This window comes from Brachionichthys hirsutus, chromosome 16, assembly GCF_040956055.1.
Source record: "Brachionichthys hirsutus isolate HB-005 chromosome 16, CSIRO-AGI_Bhir_v1, whole genome shotgun sequence".
NCBI classification, from domain to species: Eukaryota; Metazoa; Chordata; class Actinopteri; order Lophiiformes; family Brachionichthyidae; genus Brachionichthys; species Brachionichthys hirsutus.
In genome coordinates this window covers 6,564,439-6,579,229 of record NC_090912.1, presented here as the reverse complement: position 1 = coordinate 6,579,229, position 14,791 = coordinate 6,564,439, and the positions used below count along the sequence as shown (strand labels likewise).

At 46.3% G+C, this 14,791-nt stretch overlaps 1 protein-coding gene across 1 annotated transcript; it reads left to right on the top strand.

Moving 5' to 3' along the window:
- The first annotated feature begins 8,896 nt into the window (after positions 1 to 8,896).
- cbx4 (chromobox homolog 4 (Pc class homolog, Drosophila)) lies at positions 8,897 to 13,860 on the top strand. The gene is made up of 5 exons (XM_068749826.1): positions 8,897 to 8,965; positions 9,073 to 9,116; positions 9,685 to 9,750; positions 11,575 to 11,641; positions 12,469 to 13,860. Exons 1-5 carry the CDS (start codon positions 8,897 to 8,899, stop codon positions 13,858 to 13,860), a joined length of 1,638 nt encoding a protein of 545 aa, XP_068605927.1.
- The last annotated feature ends 931 nt before the right edge of the window (positions 13,861 to 14,791 follow it).

Genomic DNA, 14,791 nt, shown 5'->3' with positions numbered 1-14,791 from the left:
AAACTCCGGGGTCATGTGAAAGAGGAAAAACATTGGTTTTATTGCATCGTTACCGGCATGCATTTTACTATCTGGTAGTTTACCAGTTACTTAAATGGAGCCATTCATTCAACTGCACTTCCTGTGTTATGAATGTACCATTATTTAAAGAGGATGCAAATTTAATATGTGCAAGAGAATAGAGAAAAGCTTGACTTGAATGGCTAGAATAATTCAAACAGAAAGCAGGGATGCTTTATTTCTGTACTGAGCTCGGTTGAGTTTATGGAGCTGCATTCCCTTCGACTAATACATTTGTATTTTCATTTCAATGCAGAAGTCCTGGATGTGCCGGTCATTCCCACAGATCAATGAAAACATGAGAAAGCGGGTCATCAGGTTTGAGAGAACTGGATGACACTGGCAACTTGTTAGTCACCGATCTTCTCAGGGTGCCTGGACACAAAAGAGGCCCTTTAAAAACGAGCCCCACCCACGACCGAGCGAGTTTGGCGAGAGCTTCACCCCGACGTGGAATCTCCAACTCAGGACACAATTAAGACAACCTTCCCTCTGTTAGTGTGGGAACACTGCGATCGCTGACCAGTCACAGACTGTTACTTCAGCTGTCACCCTATCTTGATGGGAAGCGTTCCTCCCTCATTTCCCCACCCACAGCATCCACATCCCTTTCGTGCCCAAAGGCGATCGACTACGAAGCTAGACGTGAGAGTAGTAGGAATAATTAAACAGGATTTAATGTTGATCCTCTTCCTCTTCCTGCTCCTGCCACCAGCAAAGCCAGGTTCACAGAGCGCGGTGATTCATCGAGGGACTGCCAACTGTGTCGGAGATAAAGTCGATGGAGGAGGCGTTGACTGACAGGGTAGAAAGTGCAAACAGAGGACCTCCGGGTGTCTCGTCTTTTGACATCTCCCTCTTTTCCTCCCTCTGCTTTTTTCCTTTGCTTCATGTTGGGGGAGATTCATTTCCTCGTTTCCCTTAAATTCTTCCTCCTGTCATTTTCCTCTTCCTTCCACTAACTGCATTCCTCTGTGTAGCCGTCCCTGTCTTCTTTGCCCAGTAGGAAACTGCTGTCCAATCCATAAGTCATGATAACAACCTTTTTCCTCCCACACACACACACACACACACACACACACACAACAGAGGCAGTGGAAAACCTCCCCCTTGCTCAGACCATGATGTCAGATGTCTGCTAGCTGACAGGTCCTGCAATAGGAAAACAAGCTTAAGTGAGTTTAAGTGTGTGTGTGCACAGAGCACAGGGGCGTTGCAAGCACATTGGTGAACTCGTCCTCATTCTCCACTGCAAAAGCGAGCAGCTAATAAACAGTAAATAGTGAATTTGAGGAGAAATGGCTTAATACCTGAAAAATCTGTCCATGCAGCAAGACTTGATGCATGGACAGTTCAAGTCTAGGATTAAAAATACATTTTGAAGCAAAATTATGAATCTCATGTTTCTAGATTTTAAATCTTGACAAATACAAAACAATGGGGTCTGTAAATATGCAGCGAAACAACATCCAGAGCTGTAATTATACTCAAACTATCGTTAGGACATTAATCAAAAAGTCTAATTCTAAAGTGATGGATTAGATTCATTCCTTGATTCCAGAGAGCACTTCTCCCTTTGTGACATAATTCTTTTATATTTTTTTTATACGCATCCAACTCCATAAATGGTAAAAATGATTAAACATTCATTTTTTTAATGCAGTTTAAAAATCAATCTATTTATTTTTTGCCAGAACTCCAGTTCAATTTGGCCTCCCATCCTTTAGGCCGCCCCGAGAAAAGCCTGCTCTCCATGTTCGGTCTGCATTATTGATTTGCCATTATGTTGAATGGAGGGAGAAAATCCATGGCTCTCCCCTTAAATAACCGTCACACGAGGACAAGAGAGATATATCATGGAAAAAACCATATCGAATTGGAACACATGGGTCGCCCGGTGTAAGCGGAGAAATCCTCCCCTTGTATCTTATGACTGACAAAGACGAAGCTGGAGAATTATCTTAAGCTTCGCTGAATCAGGCGTTTCTGCAGACCCTCAGCTTTGTGCTGTAATGGATTCTTCATATAGAGGCTCCCGGGATAGAGCTGCGTGTGCTCATGTCTGTCGGTGAGCATCATTTGGCAAATTCAAACCATAATGTTCATGCTTGACCGTTGGAAGACTTTAGAATCATTGAGGACTATACCTTCTACCAACAATTTCAAAGAGGCATCAGTGGTCTAATGTAACGGCACCAGAAAATGGCGTTTTCCAAACTGACCGTTTTTCTAGAACAAGATTACACCTTTACAATAAACCTGCTAAAAAACCAAAAGCCTTTAAAAGGGACATATTGTGAAAAATAAATCACTTTTCCCATGTTTCTGTTTTTTGGGTCATTGCCAACCCAAAAACTGCTCAATTAAACCGTCCAGTCAATCCTGCGTAGTTTGCGTAGCTATGTAATCAAGTATTGAAACATGTCTGGAGGAAATAGAGTAGAATAGAATAGAAAGCCTTTATTGTCTTTGCATAGTGGATATACAAAGAGATTAGGAGCACTGCTCCGTCCGGTGCGTAGTACAACATAATAATATAAGAAAATGCAGGTAGATGTGACATAAAATTCAAGTATCAATCAGTCAATCTTCCCCGTTGTGACGTCACAAGTTAACATGCGTACACTCTCCCCGTGTCTGTGCTCCGCACATCCACACTGTAACTGTGGCTCGTGCATGAGTCGAAGAAGAAGAAGAAGAAGGACAGGGTCAAAAAAAATTATTTTTGGTGGTAATGTTCTGGCTAAAAATTGCCAAAAATGTTTCAGTGTGTACTAAAAAATTCACCTCACCGGTTTTCTGACGGAGTTGTTTGAGACAGAAAAGACGGACACTGTCCTGCAGCATCCGTTTGCTATTTTGACCAAAGACTATCACAGATACTTCATATAAGTGCCTGAGAACTGCGTTAACTTGTGTAAAAATGATATAATATGGGATCTTTAAGTGGGGAACTTAGCAATTTGTTTTGCATCGTGTTCATGAAGAATCATGTTAGATTTGGCGAAACATAATCGAGCATTTTTAATCAAGACTGTGGACAGGGTGAGATAGGAATGTCTTGGAGTCAATATGGACAATGAATCCTCCTATTGAAGCGTTTGTGTTATTCTCAGTACATCATTACAGCTCAGCAGACAAAGGGCCGTCTGTGCTGCTGCATTCAGGAAGAGGCCCGTTTTATTCTGATGTGGCGAGCTGCACTACCTGTAGCACGCAGCGAGTTCCCGCATGTAGCGTGTCACCCTGCTACACGTGGCAGGGTGATGACGGATGCGCACGCTGCCAGCATGAGACCTGACGGTGTGGGGGTGAGAGGTGATTGGACCACCGTGTGTGTTATGGCTTATTGTCTGAAAAGTTCAGGATGGTTTCTCTGTGAAATGGAGGCGCAGACGGGTCAGTGAGACGGCAAAGCTGATTTTCCAATGCGGAGCCTTGAAGGCAAAAATTGACAAAGGAGGAATAAAGAAGACGAGCGAGAGAACCGCTGATAGCATTGAGCTGCGGCGTCTCGCTTCATATTGTGCTGTGGACGGAGGTTTTTTGAGAGACTGTTGCCATTTTGCAAGAAATGGCAGCTCAGTGATCTCCCTAAATTTAATACAAATCTTAAATCCCTGTCGTGCTTTTTTCTTTTGCTCGGAAGCTCACGGTATCTCCCAGAGCCTCCTTTGAAGCTCCTCTTGGCTCTCCCACACAACCAATCAGAACCGCTAAGTGAATTATTATAAAATAAGAAGCGGGGCTGGGGCGAATGGCCCACGTGAATGAATTTCCATATAGATAGACGCGCTTGTCTATCTGCTAGCTCACTGTCCATTCGTCCTCTCATTACATTTTGATGGAGAGATGGCTGCTCCATCTAGTCTGAACCGCCAGCCTGCTTTACCCGCTTCACCACCTCCATCTCAAAGTTTCCCTCTGCCCTGGACGCTTGATTGGCTGAACCGCTGTTGACCCTAGAAGGCTGTTTCTATGTTTACCTCCGCCTAGGAGGTTATGTTTATCTGTCCATCTTTTAGCAACATAACTCGAAAACTTACAGACGGATTTTGATCAAATGTTCAGGAAATGTTGGAAACGTTAAAAGGAACAGATGATTCAATTTTTGTGATGATCCAGAAGACACACATTTGTTTTTGGACACTTTCAATCATATCTCTCTTCTTACCTCCACAGAGGAGGTTCTGTTTTTGCTGGCCTTCACCAAGACACTGTGGAATTAGAAGAGGACAAACGGATTTGTTGTAGCTTCAAAATCTACGGATCTATAGATCCAGAAGAATCTGAAAGTGTGCTTTCTGTGAATAACTTCTAAACTAATAATGATATTAGTGTGAATCCAATTGTTAAATGTTTATTTTCATGGTTAAGGAATCTTAAAATATAGATAAAATTAAAGTAGCGCCATTATTTTTGGTGTAAATCACACTATAGGGAGACTGAGGTGCTTGGCGGAGGTCTGCGCTCCCCGAGTGCTTCTTCCATTTCTAATTTCCACTTCTTGAGGCCTAAAATATCCTGCTCTCATCTGCTGTGAGGAAAAGAGGGGAGATGGAGATGGGAGAGAATAAAACCTCCTCATCACGGCGCTTCTGGGCTTACATGTAAATTAAAACGCAATTAAAAACAGGCAAATAAGACGCTCCCTGGAGATGGGGAAAGAGAGGGGCGGGGGGGGGGGGGGGGGGGGGGGCTCTCAGCATAAGGGCCTGCGTCACTCGTTATTAACATGGCATTAGAATAAACAGGGTCACGGGCACGCTGCTAGGCCCCGCTGAAACCACGCCACGCAGGGGGAACGTTTACCCCTCGTTACTGAGCATCTTGCGCACCCCCACTGGCTTCCTGCGCAACACTCATCACCGATGGCGAGAACAGGAATGCGTGGCTGCACCCAAACATGCACGCCCATCGCGCAGCAGCTCAATGCTTTAATGTTATCGACAAGTCACGCATTCATCGCGCATTGTAGCAGAATTCCACAGCAGCACCCCCTCCCTTGGCCTCAGCCCCCACCCACCCACTCACACGCACTTCATCCTCTTTCCTCCTGCTCCTGGAGAGGAGGAGGATCCACGGGGAATAGCGAGGTGGAGGTGGTGTCGGGGGGTGAACCCCACACGACGGCAGAGCGTGGGAGGGGGGGGGGGGGGGAGCCCACCCTGGCAGAGGAGCGCCCCTCTCTCTGCAGACCTGTCGCCTCGGTGCAACAATGGTCGTGACAATGACAATGGAGGAGGGATTTCCGCTGACACACACACACGGTTTCCTAATAGCGTCCATTTGTTATAATTATCATAATCAAACATTTGTCAGCGGAAGACAAAGGGAGCGGGAGATGTCTGCGTTGTCTCCTGACGCAGGCACCGGGAGCGGCCAGTAACCGATAGGACATAAACCACGTCATATTTACGGTATATATATTATTATACTGTATATTATACTGTATATTCCTCCCGTTCATCCTCGGCTCCTCCCTGCACCAGCTTGTTTGATAGCGGTGCGCAATGACCTCCCGCTGAGCGCCATGAGAATGTCTGTAGGGCCCTCTTAACATTTTTGTAATGCCCCCCCCCCCTCCTCCTTCTCCTCCTCCCTGCCACCTTGCCCTCCTCCTCAGTGTGGAGGAATGAAGCCGGACGATCTCCTTTCTCTCCATTTTGTCATTCTCCCTTCTTTTTTTCTTTTTTTTACCATCACACCTTTTTTCCGTCTTACTCGCATTCTCTTCGTCACATTTTCCCAAGCCCCCCCCCCCCCCCCTCCTTAAATGTCTCTCAATCCCCCCCCCCCCCAGCTGGCGCTCCTGGCACCGGGGGTGCATGGCGGGTGGCACGGAGTGGCGTGGAGGCCTCCTAACGCGCGATACTGTATACCTTCGGCCATCATTTTTGAGGATCGCCTCTCAAATGTGAGCCGGCTCTGTGCGTAAAGTTCTAGAGAGTGAAGAACGGAAAAGAAGGAGGGTGAAGAAACAAATTTGTGCTGCAATAAAAAAGGAGACGAGGCTGATCTCATCGCGCTGTCCCGCTGAGACCAGAGACCAGGGACATATTTTAACGTCTTCATGTGTAGAAATCATTATTAGCACCTAAACTCTGTTGAACTCGCAGATAAAGGCGTTTGCCCTGCCTTCAAAGGTTTTTAATTTCCAGTGTGTTAATTACAGAACGCAATGGAGGCACGAGAACAGCCTTGATGTTGACTTAAAATGACGTCATAGGTTGTTTATTAAGATTGCTTTATTAGGAGAGTCCCTCCAGCACCAGATAAAGGCGGACGGACTGACCCTGACTTTATCCCCATGCTTCTGATAACAGCTCATCTGACCTTGACGGGCTGCAGCAAGGACAAAATAAATGTCGACATGTTTCTGCAGAGGAACTCAAAACGCATCTAAAAACCAAAGACTCCAGAAAAGTGAAGACAGCGGACGTTATGAGCGATTAAAAACACGAACACGCACAACTGTGTGCTTCGTTTAGAAGCGCTTTCGAAAAGCCAATACACGCAAAAAAGGGGAATAAAACACAAGAAACTAAACAGCTTGTCAACAGTTTGAATGATTTTTTTTATCTATCAGCGCCTTTCCGCCTCGTTTTTGTAATATTTTAATTTCGTTCAGTTTGAAATCGAACCTCGATTCAGCGAAATGCGCATGGATGTGAGTAGTCAGTAAAAAAAGGACTTTAAAGGGATGAAATTATTAACGTTCAAATTATTTGATGCGTGTGCGTGAATGCGTATTTAGAGACGCAGGGGTGTCAGAATCTCACACAGATGTCAAATCATTTTAGACAACGAGCAAAAGCTTCTTTTATTCCTCCAACCTTCTCCCGATGACTCCAAATATACAAATAAACTTCCCACTGCGTATTTTCCATACTATAACCGACTTACTGCAAACCTTTGGTCCTCTGTTGTTAGTATTTTTTGGGGAATAAGGCTATTTCCAAATGGATTCAGGTTTATCATAATTATATGGATGCAATTATCCGACTGTGGATCATTTTCCGAGTAATGATCTCCGTCCTGACGCGGACTGCGGAAACCGTTCTTGTCGGTGCAAATACCAAAACGCAGTCGGTATTTTTGGGAACGTGCTGAGTAAACAGCGCTGACAGCGAATTCTGCTCCGAAGACACTCGGAACCTGTTCCGAATCTGAATGCGCTCCAGAACATCGAGGAACGCCTGAGCTGTCATTGGTGCCATTTTATCAAGAGCTCGTTTGTTTGTCATTAACTTAAATTCTCTCTCTCTCTCCCTCTCTCTCTCTCTCTCTCTCTCTCTCTCCCTCCTTTCATGCTGTTGCTAGGGAAGCAGGGCGTATGCGCTCCGTGGCCGCAGCTGAAGGGCAAAGGAAAATAACAAGAATATGGCGAATATTCGGCGTATTAATGGAACATATTCGGCCAGACAGAGTCCCAACACCATCCTGCTCCCTTTTTCAGACCAAAAGTCGGAAATGAAGGAGTGTAAAATGTTGCATTTCGGCGTTTTCTGTCTATTGCCTTATATGGCAGGGCAGAGATATAGCGTGCCTGCGTTTAATAGGCTGGCCGCTGCGCTCCGCTTCAAGGTTCCATTTTAACCCTTCTGTTGCTGAATTATTTTTAGTGCTCAGAAAACGTCGGCTTTCGCCTCCTAAAAATCTCATTTGACATGATCATATTTTGGGGTTTCATTTCAATCGTGCGCAGGGATCACAGTGCCTGATGCCCATGGCGCGCATTTCCCCCATATTTTCAATTTAGTCCCCCATAAATCCACGTGACTGAAATACATGACATTTACAGCCCAGGTGCGTAATCGTTGGTGACGTTATTGATGTTTTTGGATTTAAATTGTCGAGATACAAATAAGAAAACTATATTTACAACCAGTGGCGGATTATGATGCTGATTTAGGGGGGGGTGAACCCTCCCACAGTGGAGTTCACCTTTAGGACATTGCGGCAGGTTGGCTGAAAGCTGCGCCGCAACGCTCATGGTGTTTGTCAAATTTATGGCAGTTGAGCCCAGAGGACATGGCATTGGTTTGACGATCAGAGAGTCGGTGACCTATATTTGCACGCAGTTGGCAAATCCAAGTGTTACGCGCTTCTTCTGCTCTTGCTGCGCCGAGAAAAAACGAAAGAGTTTGCAGGTAACGAGCAACCTTTGGTGACATTGTTTTGTCACTGTCGAACTCAGAAAGGCGACAGTTGTCGGTGCAAAGTCCCCTAATAAAACTGTTTCCACCGACGTGGGGGGGGGGCAGGTTTAAATTTAGGGCTCATTTCGTTGGGTGCAGATTTAAAACGATAAAGCCATTATTCCGAATGCCTCTAATATTAATTACCACCCAGAGATGTTATTTATTTGAAAGACTCACTCAGACTATGACTAAGTGGCGTCAACTGACGGAGGAGGCGCTCCCGCGTCGGCACGAGAGGATTTCATGCATGCGCGCCGTGACAGTAACGTAGTGGCTGATTTGAATTTCCAGACATCCCTCCTACAGTCCAGTAACCACGGGATAAACCCCAACCTCTGCGCAAGGTCCCCCCCCCCCCCCCCCCCTCCCTCCTGACGTCATGCGCCGAGCCGAAAGCTATTGCACGAAATGAGCTGCTGGCGGCGGCACGACCGTGAATATCTGTATACTCACAGTCAGGAGGAGTGCGCAAAGGAGGGAGAGAGGAGCGAGGGAACGGAGGAGGAGAGAGGTGGAGGGAATACAGTCGGGGTTGGATACAACCGGAGCGCGCAACGAGCGGAAAGCCCATCGACGGCGCGTCGCCTGCATTTCACCGACTCTCCGTCCCCTGCGATCGGATTCTGGTGAGAATGGAGCTCCCTGCCGCCGGAGAGCACGTCTTTGCGGTGGAGGGCATCGAAAAGAAGCGCATCCGCAAGGTAGAGAGCGAACGTGTTTGCAAAAAAAAAACATTAAATAGCGATAAGGACGTTGGAATATTGGCGTGATCCAACATTTTCTTTTTCCTCCTTCTCCGCCATCACAGAGCAAGATCGAGTACCTGGTCAAGTGGAGAGGATGGTCGCCCAAGTAAGTCGCACGGCGACGTTTCCAACCTCCTATAGCGCAGCGGCGGCTGCAGCGTTTTCTTTTTGTGTGTGCGTAAAAATAGTGTTGTTACTTCAAATTGTCATCAACCCAAGGGCGTGCGTGATGCGGGAGAGCGCGGTCGGTATGTGCTTCGCATGTATCCACGGATGCCTTCACTAATGTATGCGAGGGAAGGGGGGGCGGGGGGAGGGGGGTTGCACCGCCATGTAATCCAGTTTTAATTATTTCTGCTCTGCCAGCGAATTTACGAGACAGTGGTGCTAAAATGGCGGACTGCGTGTTCGAGCTGGAGAGCAGGCAGATCATATTTATTCGTTTTGCTCTTGCATTTGTCCTCTGGCATTTGCTTTGCTCGTTACTGATGGAGATGCAGCATCACGTGCTTTGACATTAAACTCGGAGGCCTGGCCTCCTCTGCTCGTGACACTAACCCACTATATGGTGGAGATGTAGGAACGTGTGCGTAAAGGGCAGATGCTGCGGCCGGCTGCCTGCTATCAGATGCGGAAATGCGCTCTGACAGCTGATTGGTCCTCTCTCTCTGCAGGTACAACACATGGGAGCCGGAGGAGAACATCCTCGACCCGCGTCTCCTGGTCGCGTTTCAACACAGGTGAGAGACGCGGACTTCGGACGAGGCCGCGCTTGCCTCCAGTTCAGCTATGACTATATATGGGCATGGGAGGAGGGGCATTCCGCCGATACGTCCCCACCCCCCCTCTGCTAAGGATTGTCTTCTGAAAGCAGGGTCGAATCCATAAATTGCCCCAATGGGACGATGCGCCGTTATTTGATGCAGCAAATAATTATAATTATAGTTACGCAATGTTGCATCAAAGGTCAACCGGAGCCGATTTTTGATAAGGAGACGTGGAGGAGCTTCCATGTGATTTCCAGGAGGTTCATGATGAACATAAGATAAACACGAACATGTAACCTCCAGCTGCAAATGATGTGTCGCTCGTCATATTCCAAATACAGCGATTTGATGAGGTTCCGTGGGGGGGGCTGCTGCCTGATGGGTGACCTCTCCCAGCAGCAGGTACAGCACAGAAAGGCCTTTGAACAACACGAATCAGGATACCCAACATTTGTTTACCACCTTAATGTTGTGGCGGCAGAATACGGATCAGCTTTGATCTTTGGGTTTACGAGCGGTTTCAAAGAGGCCTGTACTGTAATGGGAAATGCATAAAGCTCAATCTCATATGGTTTGGGGCGTCGATGAATACAGCTGTCCTTGTAAGCCTGTGGCGGTGTGGACAGCCTGGACCCATGGGACCTATGGGAGATGTAGTCTCTCTCTCACTCTCTCACTCTTGGGACCGGGTAAAGACGGGATGGCTGGGGAAAGGAATTCACATTTCTGAAAAGGCTAATTGACATGCAGTGCTCTCCAGCATTTCCAGTGTACCGCTCTCGCCCCTGTGTGTGTGTGTGTGTGTGTGCGTGTGTGTGTGTGTGTGTGTGTGTGTGTGTGTGTGTGTGTGCGCTGATGGTCATGGAGTGCTGCCTCTGCGCTGTGTGTCTATGTGTGTGTGTGGATTCCTCTCCGCTCCCAGAGGATGGGGGATGGGGACCGACAGGGGAGGCTGTAATTGCCAAATCTTCGGTGAATAGGGGTCACCCCCCCCCCCCCTGTTGGATGATGCTTGGAATTGCACATATTAAAGCATTAAAATGAAGACAGTTTATTTTGGCAATTTTCTGGCAGCTCTGACCGTTTGAACATCTGTAGTCAACAACAGGCACGGCGAAGCCTGAGCACAGCTGGCCTTCATCCACTGCTGGTTATTTATGAGGCAATGATGAGTCAAGGTTTATATGAGGGAGCAATATTTCATAGGCAGCTGCCTGCTTAGTCTAGTCACTACAACTATAAAAACACAAATGACTCTCTCTCTCCTCCCCCAACAAATGTGTATCAAGAGGTGTTTGTCATTCATCTGATATTTTGATTGTGTCGCAAGCCTTTTCTCATTTGCGTCTTTCAGACGTCAGCATGGATGTGCATGGAGCTGCTCCACAATGTCATTTTTCCAGCCCTTTATCATCCCTACCTCCTGACCTTAATTAGAGGCTGAATGTAAGCCTAAGAAGGAAGTGCTGAAGGAGGGACTACGTTTGAAAGACTGGGAGAGATTGTCCCTGTAGTAGCCCTAATTGAATTTCTCCAGGATAATGAGAATGTAGAATGGGGCGATTACCATGGAGAGCTATGCAAATAGAGACCATAATGCTTTGCAGAAAGTCACGTGGGGCATTCATCATTCCTTTAAATCAGGATTCCACTTTTTACCTTTAAAAAGGGTGAAGAAAACCAACCTTTAATATTACATGTGACATAATTAGTTTTTTTTAATGGTGAAGACTGTAAAACAGATTAATTTTGAAGGTAATGTGTCAAGAAACTATAAATGATTGTCTCTTTTCACAGAGAGAGGCAGGAGCAGATGATGGGATATCGCAAACGGGGCCCAAAACCAAAACATCTCTTACTGCAGGTAATCATCGCCTTCATCGTCAATGAATCATCAAATGGTAGCTTCTGTTGGCTTTTGTCGAGCCTTTGTGTGAATCTCCCTGGAGAGGCCTTGAGGTTTGCTGTCTTCATTCCTCTCTTGGCATGCATTTGCAAATACAACGACAAACGCGACGCGCTATTTGTTTTGTTTTAGTCTTTTTGTGGGGTTGAAATTCTTCAGCTCTTCACCGGGTAATGTTCTGAGCCAAACGCAATGATATATTTTCAGAGACTCTGAGCTGATTGCTATGTGATGTCAGTCCTTGAGAGCCGTGGCGCTGGTCACACGTGGCCAGCGATCACGGATAAAGCGTGACATGTCTGGTGGCGTTTGTCTGACCTCGGGTCACACCCAAAGCGTCCTGAGCGTTTCGCTGCAGTGCCCCTTGACAGCCTGGGGTGGGGGGGGGGGAAGTCAGCCTGGTCAGGGGGGGGAGGGAATAAGGACGTCATAAACTATGCACTTAATGGATTATATGTTTCAAGTAGTGATAGTTGTGGTGTTCATTTAATTCTAAGAAGTCAGTTTAGTTGTCACGCTCATCCTGAAAACAGTTGCAGAAAGAATCCTGGGGCTCTGAAGATTTGTCCCACCTGAAAAAATTAGCTTGATGTCATAGGAGGTCACTGTTCATTTATTATTCATTCCCTTGTCTGACTCTATGGAAGGCAATTTCACCTGTTTTTTAGGCCTATAGTTTAAGAGCTAAAAGACAGCCAATCTAGTTTAACGTCTAAATTGTCCATGCTATATTGTCCAGATGCTCTAAAGATTTTAAAATGTGATGTTTTATCTCTTTCTTCAAGGTACCCTCATTTGCCAGAAGATCCAGTGTTCCTGCAGGTTTTGAAGAACTGCCTCAAGACGCTGAAGGTAGCATCAGGACAGATGCTACCCAGTTCCAGCGGCCCCAACCTCAACAGTACCAGCTGAACAGCAAGAAGCACCATCAGTACCAGCCCAGCAGCCAGGAGGTGCCTGCAGACCAGCAACATAATGGCAAGAAGAAGTTCATCTACCAGCTCAACAGCAAGAAGCACCACCACTATGAGCCTGACCTCAATAGGTATGATGCTCCGGCTTCAAGGCTCAAAGAGGTGGTCAAAGTTCAGGAACCGGCCAGTAAACCGGCAAACCCTGGCTGGAACTTACCGCTGGCGCTGCAGCAGAAGTGGGTTCGTGACAAAGATACAGGCTGCTTGAGCAAAGTCAAGGAATTGGCAGTGGAAGCGAGGAAACCCGTTGTTAAAGATGGTGAAAGTGAACACGCCCTTAAACCCAATCCTAAGGATGCAACCCTGCCCAGCTCTATCAGTAGCAAAATGAAGATAATCAAGAACAAGAACAAGAATGGACGTATTGTTATTGTGATGAGCAAATACATGGACGGCAACAAGGTTCACGGAGCAAAGGGTAAGCATGGGGAATGTTCTAGCAAAGAGAAGCCCCAGAGCCCCAAACCAACAGAGAACAATCCAGCACACAAAACCAAACTGTTGGAGTACTCAGAGAACGGGATCCCCAAAGAGATCTGCAATGGCAGCCCCGTCCCTGCTGCCGAACATCCCATAAAGTGTTCTCCAAAGGACCGGCATTTCTCCAAACCATCGCCGAGCACAGCAGAGGAATATAACACGGAAGTGGCTTGTGGTCAGGCTGATTTACCAGACGATCTACCCCTCCAGCTAACCGCCAGCTCGCCCATGACCTCATGGGCTGCCGACACCAACATCCCGACCCCTACGACCATCGAGCAGATCAGGATCCCTTCTTTTCCCAATGAGCGCAAGCGAAAGCTGTTGGACTCTGCAGAGGACAGGGGCCTCTCTAAAGCATTCCTGGCTTCACGAAGCTTCGGCGTCACCAGCACCGTGGCCACGCCACCTCAGGACAAACCCATGGACCTCCACTTTAGTGGCCAACGCCACAGCAGTACCGGCACCTATGAGTTCATGGACTCTGGCAGCCAAGAGGAGCCGATGGATCTCAGCTGCCCAAAGACGAAGAAACAGGTAGAGCCGGAAGTACAGCCGGAGCCGGCGGACGAAAACACCCCAGCTGTAGTAGAAGACTCACCGAAATCCACAGAGAAATCTAAAAGTGTAAAGAAAATCTCCCCTTTTATGGGAAATATCCTAATCACCGACATCACAACAAACAGTCTCACTGTCACCTTCAAAGAGTACGTTTCTTTTTAAGCTGGCGCGTAATGGAGCTGACGGTGACCAATTGGACAATCTTGCTAATATGTCTATATGTAAATATCATTAGAATTTTGTATATGTGGAAATTTATAATTTATCATTCAAATTTAATATGTTTCCTATAACATTTTATACCGTAACTCCTCTACGACGTTGTAGCCAAGAAAGTGCCCTCGATGATTTGAGTGAATGCATTAAGGTGGATGTATTCCACTTAAAAAAAGGAGAAAAAAAAAACAACAGTTGATTTGAATTAAGGAGCTTGTTGGGTTACTTGTTGTTTCGTAACTGTACCAAACTTATAACCTGGGATGTATGAAGGTTTCTACATATTTTGTATGAATAATATCACTTATTTCGCTCCGGATAGAAGGTAGAGAGGAATTTGTTGCGTATATACGTTGATCGAAGATCGAAAATGAAAGCACTTAATCACATTTTCATAGGTTGGTTGTGTCATTATACCAGTGCAGAACTTTAAATCTGTGCTCGCTGATTGTTATCCTCAGAATGAATTGTCTTATTTTTGTACAGGTGTGTCTGAATATATTCTAAACGCAGAGAAAACTGGGGTGAATTTGGCCATGTCAGCAACCTTTGAGATGTCCTTCTGTCAGGGTCTTGTCTTGACTGAGATTTATCAAGGTCGCCAGTCAACATGCCATTGCAACACGAAATCTACTGTATATTGCACATTTAACTCTCAGCAAACATTTATGCTACAGTATGTGGCACGTTTCTCAAATGCTAAAAATATACTATTGAAAACCGGTGTCATCCGTCGAACATGTGACTTTCCGTTAAGACAGCGTATTGATTTGTACCATAATTAGGCTGTGATTTATTACCTTACTGTTGACCTCACATATACTGCTGGATTTGATGGTCTCATTAGGAGTCTCCTATACTGTCTAATGATTAGTGA